General features: G+C 42.9%; 1 protein-coding gene across 10 annotated transcripts in view; it reads left to right on the forward strand.

Moving 5' to 3' along the window:
* The window catches only part of LOC309636007 (zinc finger protein 717-like), a 29077-nt gene extending 20442 nt beyond the window's left edge, over positions 1–8635 (forward strand). For 6 of the 10 annotated variants that reach the window (XM_082407993.1, XM_082407999.1, XM_082407996.1 and 3 more), the window contains one exon: positions 211–2416. In XM_082407993.1, coding sequence (XP_082264119.1) covers positions 211–1841 — 1631 coding nt within the window. In that variant the 3' untranslated portion in view covers positions 1842–2416. Of the gene's footprint in view, positions 1–210; positions 2417–4607; positions 4794–7171; positions 7610–8554 lie in introns of those variants that run through there. The other 4 variants (XR_014249166.1, XM_082408001.1, XM_082408000.1 and 1 more) reach the window with 4 other exon arrangements.
* Positions 8636–8893: the final 258 nt, after the last annotated feature.

Consider the following 8893-nt stretch of genomic DNA (forward strand, 5'->3'; position numbering starts at 1 on the left):
CCAGGACCAGGGCTTGAATCCGTATCCCCTGCATTGGCAGGCTGATTCTTAACCATTGTACCACCAGGGAAGTCCCCCGTCATTGATTTTTTAAAGAATCATATCCCGCTAGGATGAAAAGAAACTTCTTTACCTTTACAAACCATTCCATAGGAAATACTTATATGTGATTCAAAGGTTTGACCTGTAATTATTTTTATCTCCTTTTAGATGTCCAGATTGTGGATGACCTGATTGAGACCAGCCAGGAAAATCATGGTAGACGTTTGTGGCAAGTTGTAATCACCAGCAACGAAACATCAACTAAGGGAACAACTGACTTAGGAAAAACATTTAATCTGAGCCCAATTGATATTTCAAAACTGATGATAAATGATGGTAACTATTCAGAAATGAAGTCAGAAATGTTGAATATGTGTAAGAACACGTTTCTCCCTAGTGAGCCTGATGAGATGCATGCTGGAGAGAAACCGGAGGACAGTAATAGAACTGGGAAATCCCTCAGATATGCTGAGTACCCTAGTCATCAGAAGAAGAATCAAACTCTGCAGCAACCTTTTGAATGTAACGGACAAGGGAGAGACTTCATCAAGGAAGCAATATTCTTTACACATAGGAGGGTTCGTATGGGTGAGATGGCTTACAAATATAAGAAATATTGGAAGGCCTGTGATAAGTCAGCTCTCATTGCCCAAGAGAGAACTCACATAGGGGAGAATCACTATAGATGTAACAAATGGGGGAATACCTTTTGTAAGAAACCAACACAGTTGAATCTTCACAGAGCTGATCTCCAGGAGCAACAGCATAAATGTAATCAAAGTGGGAATAATTTCTGCCGGAAATTACATCCCACTCAGCTTCAGAGAATTCAGTTAGGAGAGAAAACGTTTGAATGTGATGTATGCGGTAAAACTTTCTATAAAAAGTCTAATCTCACTAAACATCAGAAAATACACACAGGAGAGAAACCCTATGCATGTGATGAATGTGAGAAATCCTTCTGCCATAAATCAGACCGTACTATTCATCAGAGAATCCACACTGGGGGAAAGCCCTATGAATGTAATGAATGTGGGAAATCCTTCTGCCAGAAGTCAGCCCTCACTGTTCATCAAAGGATTCACAATAGGGAGACACCTCATGAATGCAATGATTGTGGTAAAACCTTCCATAAGAAGTCAGTACTCACTGCACATCAGAGAACTCACACAGGAGAGAGACCTTATGCATGTAAAGAATGTGGGAAATCTTTTGGCCACCGGCCAGCCCTCACTGTACATCAGAGAACTCACACAAGAGACAGACCTTATAAATGTAATGAATGTGGGAAATCCTTCTGTGTGAAGCCAAAACTCACTGTACATCTGAGACTTCACACAGGTGAGAAACCCTATGAATGTAAAGAATGTGGTAAAACTTTCTACCAGAAGTCAAAACTCACTGTACACCAGAGAACTCACACAGGTGAGAAACCTTATAAATGTGACGAATGTCAGAAAACCTTTTGTGAAAAGTCAACCCTCAGTAGACATCAGAGAACACACACAGGAGAGAAGCCCTATGGATGTAAAGAATGTAGGAAAACTTTCTTCCAGAAGTCAGCCCTCACTGTACATCAGAGAACTCACACAGGAGAGAAGCCCTATGAATGTAATGAATGTGGAAAAACCTTTTGCCAGAAATCACACCTCAGCAAACATCAGAGGACTCACACAGAGGAGAAATCATGTATGGCAGAGACTGGCTGTATGTACACCCAAACTCACTTTCTTTTTCTTTGGGGCACACAGTTAGCCTGCATTTCTCAGCCTTCCTTTACTGTGGGTGGGACCATATAACTGAGCTGTGGCCAGGAGAATTTGAACACAAGCAATAAACATTAATTCCAGGCCAGGCCACAAGAAAAAACCAAAAAACCTTCCATGCATTCCTGCTGACATTTTATGCCCTGTGGTTCTGAAGTGCAAATCTGCTCCCCACACCCCCACCCCGTTTTGCCTTGGGAGCCACTGGGTGGAGATGGCAACCATGACTTAAGACAGAAAAAATTGATTATGATTATGGAGAGCAGAAATTTTCCCAACTCTACCAAAAAAAAATGTCCATTTGTGCTTTACCTGAGTGAGAAATAAATATTCACTGTTGGGCCCTCCTATGTGTTATCTATTTACAACACTACCAGTCCATTGTGGCCAGTTCATTTTATGAATTTGAGACAGACCTCTGTGAGAATTTACCAGTCCTTGTGTAAAAAATTCAACACAATTCCTTGTGGTGTCATCTTTCATCCCCAGTCAATTGATGGAAAAATCAAGTCATATGAAGAGACAAAGAATGCAAGAAATGTAGGAATGCCTTTATCAGGCAGAGACAGCTCGTTGAACACTGAGAATAAAGTAAAGCCTTTTAAATATATTTAATGTATCAGAGTTTTCAATAAAACAACTTTATGTACATCAGAGAATTTCTAATGAAAAGAAAACTATCAGCTTAGGTAATGTGAATGAAATTTTTCAGATAGAAATATTAAATAATGTATTGAAAAAAAATTTAAGACTGTAGACCAATTGTCCTCTAATGGGGATGATTTTGCCTCCAAAGGGACATTTGGCGGTGCTACTCCTGGTACCAGCACCGTGCCACTTCTGCCTTTTCATATTCAGAGAAGTTGCAAGGCCCGTGAAAGTTCTGAGGAGTGGAGAAATAGACTCTCCGTCTTTGATGGAAATGTTGCAAGGGCACATTGCAGAAGAGTGTGCAGGATGGGACATGTTAATGCGACCATCTTTGGAAAATATAGTATGACACTGTCCACTGTATGGCCACAGAGTTCACATACAAAAAATACTCATACTCTACTAAGTCTCCCCCAAATCTCATTTTATAAAGCCGTTGGCTCAAAAATCTAGGATCTTGTCATCTGTGTCAGGTCTAGGTACACATAGGCTCTTTGGGCACAGTTCCATGTTCATGGTTGCTCTGAATCTGAAGATGTGTGACCTGAAGTGACCAGTCACCTGCCCTGCAAACAGTGAACAGGCAATGATAACACAGAGATGGGATACCAACAGCAAGTCCACTCAAGGGGCAGTGGGATGGGGAGGGACTTAGCCATCACTGGCTAAGTCTAGCAGGACACACCATCAGTTCCTTGATTAGGGTACAGTGTTTCAGGGGATGATTTCCAAGGCTCTGTGCTGAGTGAAGTCGTCTTCCCTTTTCCATGAGACAAAGCCTGATTTTGTAATTAACTAGTTGGTTCAGTCCTACTTCCTTCCCAGAGGGCTCTTTTCTTTGTTTTTTCCTCTTTTTAAAAAAATACATTTTTTTAATTAAAAAAAATTTTTTTTTTCTTCTTTTTTATTTTTTAGCCATGCCACACAGCTTGTGGGATCTTAGTTCCCTGACCAGGGATCGAACCCCGGCCCCTGGCAGTTACAGTGCTAAGTTCTAACTACTGGACAGCCAGGGAATTCCCAGAGGGCTCTTTTCATTTGAACTGTTTTTAAACCTTTTATTTCAAATTGATTGAAATCTTTAAAAAAAAGTTTTGGGATTCACGATATGTCAAATTGTGATCCATTCCATTAGATGAAAGCCATACCCACATTTCCTCTGGAACACATTTCCTTCCTCCACCTTGAACTGAAGCAGATGCTCACATCTTACAGGTAGCTATCTCTCTTCCCAGTCCTGATCCCTTGCCTCCACCTCAACCACTTCTCCCAAACACTCAGCCCTTGGTTTCCCAGGAGCTCTTGTCACATTGGAAAACTTTGGAGTCTTCTTCCTCCTATTTTCCTTCTTTTATTTCTCTGATACCTTCTCCCCCCGCCACCTTTCAACTCCTTTCCCTCAGTTTTAGCCTCCTTCTCAGCTTACCTTGTGTTTGTCCCAAGAGTTGCTAAACTTCTTGTTTCTTCCAAGTCAGGGCTGAGCCCCTTCCTGGCTTGCCATACCTTTTTTTGTCTTCTGGGTCTGTGGATGAGGTTTCTCAGATGACTAATTTTGCTGTTGGGGGAGTATAGTAGATAATGTATAATGGCTCACTTAACATGCAACCAGTCCAACACTGTGGCAGCAGGCCTTTGCTCATTAAATAAGCTTGAAAGGTAAAAGCTCTTTCCCAGATATGGAAGGCTGCATAATGGCCCCCAGAGATATCAGATCTCAATCTCTGGTATCTGTGTATGTTGCCTTATATGGAAAGAGTTGTACAGATTAAATTAAAGATTTTTTGATGAGATTATCTTGGATTGTCCAGGTGCACTCTAAATGCAATCACAAGTGTTCTTATAAATGAGAGAAGAAGATTTGACACTTAGAGAAGAAATTCCTGAAACCACCAAGGGATTATAGAGTGATGTGGCCACAAGAATGCCAGCAGCCAGCAGAGGCTGGAAGGAATAGATTATCCCCTAGAGTCTCTGGAGATTGGCCCTGCTGACACTTTGGTTTCAGCCCTGTGACACTGATCTTGAACTTTTGTTTTCCAGATGTGAGGGAGTGCATTTCTTTTAATTAAACTATTATGTTTGCAGTAATTTCTTACACAGCAATGGAAACCAGAATCCCTTGCAGCTAAAATCCTGTATCTGACTCAGGTTCCATCAAGCAGATGTTCCCAGCATTAAGTGGTAGCTGTCAATGGACAAATCAGATGTTCTGAAGAACACAACAGAAGTATTACTGACTCTCCTGATGGTGATAATTGATTCTGCTGGGTGATTGTGTTGGGATTGCTAGCTTGGGGACCTGTCCACTCCTTAATTCTTGGTGGGAGTGTTAAGGTGGGTATCAATTTATTTTTGGATGGAGTCCCTATATTTGTCTTTGACTTGATCAGAGTAGGGGCTGGGTTGCCTTGCTTGGTTTTCCTGTTGTCTTCGTTTTGTACTCCAAAACACAGGTGAGACATGAGCTTGTGTAAGCAGTTTATTTGGGAAGTGATTGCAAAAAGCAGGAATGAGGTAGTGGGGGAAATGACAGAGGAGAGGAGGAAAAGCCAATAAGGTGTATGCTGCTGAGCTGGTGACCACTGTGAACAAGCTGACATCCATCGTGTTGGGTACTCCGTAAGGAGCTGGGTCATGTACATCTCAACTGACCCACTAGGTATGGGAAGCTGACACTTTGTGTGTGTGTGTGTGTGTGTGGCTTAACAACTGGCCGTTTTCACTCTGTCCCTGTTTTAATCCTATTGTCTTGCATGAGGTTGCAGAACAAGAGAGAGAATCCAGAAAGAGTTTTACAGTTTAGTTACAATTTCCTGGGAAGAAATGGCACACCGTGCAGGGCCACTCAGAGGTAGACAGAGGAGAGGGGGAACTGTGGATTCAGTGCCTGTACTGTGGATTCAGCAAGAAGAAAGGGGATAGGCATTGCAAGCAGGCTTAGGATTGGCTAATGTGAATATTTTCAGTGGACTTTGGGGCATTGAGGCTGTCCCTGACTGTTCTGCTACCTGGCCCTAGGGCAATTTGGGCAGGTGTGTACAGTAGTGCAGAGTGTGAGGGTACAACTCAGCAGGTGCTTGGGAGTGTGGACTTAATTGGCTGTTTAAGAGGGTAAACTCATCTAGCTAGGGCCACAAAATTGAGTCAATACTGAGCTCAATTATTTGGGGTATTTGAGTGGCCTGAATAAATGAGGAGACTTCTAGAGTGTAGGACATACATTGCCCTAAACAGCATAGGGTCAATTTCTCAGGTCAGTGTGGCAAGTCTGGCCACTATGTTGTTGGAGAGTATGGATTGTTAGTGAAGTCAGTGTAAAGATTCGTTGTATTTGTGTGTTAACTAGTAGAAAGCGGTGGTCGTGGTGCTCATGGTGGGAGACTCCAGGTGGGAATTCGTGGTGGAAAGCTGGGGCAGGGAGTAGGAGAGGCACTGGGGAGTGTGTTGTCCTTTCCCCAGCAGGTTGAGGAATTGACTGATATGTGGCAGTTGTCTCCTGGGAAAGGCAACAGTCTCCATTAATTTGTAGAACGGTACAGACAGTAGTAATCTCTACCAGATTTCCCTTTAGGCATAGAAGTGTAGGGATGTATGTTTTTGCAGAGAGAAAGAGTATACTTGGATCATGGGATAAGCAGACAGGGAGCTCAAGAAACACAATAGAATCCCTAATGTCAAAGGAAGAAAAGCAATGAATGTCCTGGACCTAGTTTGCCAGCACCTTGGGTGGGGCAAGTCTTGGGCATCCCTGGAGCAGAGGTTTTAGTGTCCAGGACAGAGTTGTCTCCACCTCAGGGGGCGATGTCATCTCCAACATTGAGCTCGTGGATAGAGCAATATTATTTAGAATGTGAGACTGGGGTATCCTTTTCAAGTGGACACCCACTTGGAGTGGTATGAGTCTTATTTTTCTGACTCTTTGGCATTATAAAGATGCTGAACAACTTGTCTAATTTGAAGGCAACGTTGGGCCTGGGAGCTTGACTTGCAAATATCTTTTAAGTTAGGAGGCTGTGGGTGCACAGCTAGCCAAGGTGATGTTGGCACCTGTGATACTGTCATCATGAACCAAAGTGCCAGCACTCAACTGGCACAGTTAAAGGCTCCATTAAAGATGGCCAAATATGAGTTTTTAACTCTCCAAGGTTTTTCCCAGATGGGTTATGAGTTGGGTTCTGTTGCAAATAGGTTTAAATCATATGGCCTGATTTGGATGTATGTTGTTAACAGGGTGTCTGGTTGTTTGACAATTAAAATATCTGTGGCTGTGGAGCTTTGGCATTACCCTCTAGACAGGCCCTCTAATTTGGCCAATTACTAGGTCCCTTTGCCTCAGCTGTTGGTTTGGATGGTGACAGGCAAGCCTGCAGAGTCTTTGGGTTGTAAAACTTGTATTAGTCAAAAGTGATGGCATGTGGGCCTGCATTCACCATGTTGGTTTAAACCATGGCTTCCTTGGAAGGTTTGGGACTCTGGTTTGCAAACCAGTGAAAACACCCAGACTAACAGTAAGGAGACCAACATTCAACAGAGTGGTGTACAGCTCACTTGACTGGCTTTTGTCATTTGATGTTGATTTTCCTCCAGCATGTATCAGTAACAGGTAGAGGTTTTCTGGTTTTATCCTTATGGGATATGGTTTTGATTTTATTACTATCTCCAAATGTGAATTTCATTTACTAAGTGGAGTTTTCTATTTATCTTTTCTGTAGTCCCCACTGCCTGTGAGAACGGTCCTGGAGTACATGGAGATGTCAGCAAATCTGTAACCAAGCGTGTGGTCTCGTTTCCTGCTACATAATAGAAAAGACCAACTATTGAGACAAGTCTTTTGCAGAAAAAAAAACAAGGCTTTATTGCAAGGTGGCCAAGCAAGGAGACAGGAGGCAAAGTGGTGTATTTATCTTGGAAAGAGGGAGAAAGAGGGGCAGGGAGTTCAGAAATGATTGGTGGAAAGTAAGTGTAAGGTTCAATGGAAGTATTGAGTTCTCTGCCCAGGCACTACTGCTCTGCTCTTCATGTGTCATATGTGCAAATTCAGGGTGTTTGGTGTGTAACAGGGGTTGGATTTTTGGCCTGTGACATCTAACGTTCACTATCAGTCACCCTAGTCCCTCAATGTGCGTGTGCATCAGCAAGTTGTTTCCGTATCTGTGGTTTCCCTGGTGTTCTTGGATTATCATTTTGTTTCTACTACAATGACCTTGTAAATTATAGGGTATGGTTTCACAAGGGGCCTTGAATTAAGAGATTAAGGCCTGGGACAAGACAGAGACCCATATAAGGTGTCCACTTGCTGGAGTGGAATTTGAAAAATTGTCTGAGGAGACCATTATGTCTCTCAGTTGAATCGGCTATCAAGAACCTATCAGGAAGATAAAAGTGCTATTGAAGGCCTTTTTAAAGAGTCTAACATTGTGTATTCTGAGAAGTGAACTATGTGCCTTGGTTAATATCAGTAATGCCTGCAACCCCAGAAGGGATGAGGGTAGGGATAAATCTGGATGTGGATTTGCCTTCCCTGTACACAATGCTTCGGCCAAAACTGCCATCTACAGGGTTAAGAATTCCTATTCACTATCTTGGTCTCATACACAGCATTACTTCTGATTGAAGAGTTCCCTTAACAACAAAAGTTATGCAGTGGACCCAAGTTGTGATGGAATTCACTGGTCTTACCATGCTCCCCCCATCCTGAAGCAGCTGGCTTGATAGAACGGTGGAATGGTGTTTTGAAGACTCAGTTACAATGCCAGCTAGGTGGCAATACCTTGCAGGGCTGGGACAGGGTTCTCCAGAAGGTTGTATATGTTCTGAATCAGTGTCTAATATATGGTGCTGTCTCCCATGGCCAGCACTCTAAGGTCCAAAAATCATGGGGTGGAAATGGGAGTGGTAACACTCACTGTTGTCCCTAGTGATCAGCTGGAAAATTTTTGCTTCCTGTTCCCACAACTGTATATTCCACTGGCCTAGAGGTCTTAGTCCCAGAGGGAGGAATGCTTCCACTAGGAGATACAATAATGATTCCACTGAACTGGAAGTTAAGACTGCTGCTCAGCCACTTTGGGCTTCTCATGCCTGTGAATCAACAGGCAAAGAAGTTACTGTGCTGGCTGGTGTGACTGATCCTGACTACCATGGGGAAACTGGACTACTTCTCCACAGTGCAGGTAAGGAAACCATGTCTGTGATACAGGAGATACCTTAGGGTTTCTTTTAGTATTACCATGCTCTGTGATTAATGCCAATGAAAAACTATAACAATCCAATGCAGCAAGAGTACTGATGGCCCAGATCCTTCAGGAATAAAGGTTTTGGTGACTCCACTGGGTAAAAAGGCACAGACAGCTGAGTTGCTTGATGAAGGCAAAGGGGAAACAGAATGGGTGGTGGAAGAAGGTGAAGATAGTTATAAATACCAGCTGTGATTC

This window comes from Balaenoptera borealis, assembly GCF_965194805.1.
Source record: "Balaenoptera borealis genome assembly, chromosome: 10".
NCBI classification, from domain to species: domain Eukaryota; kingdom Metazoa; phylum Chordata; class Mammalia; order Artiodactyla; family Balaenopteridae; genus Balaenoptera; species Balaenoptera borealis.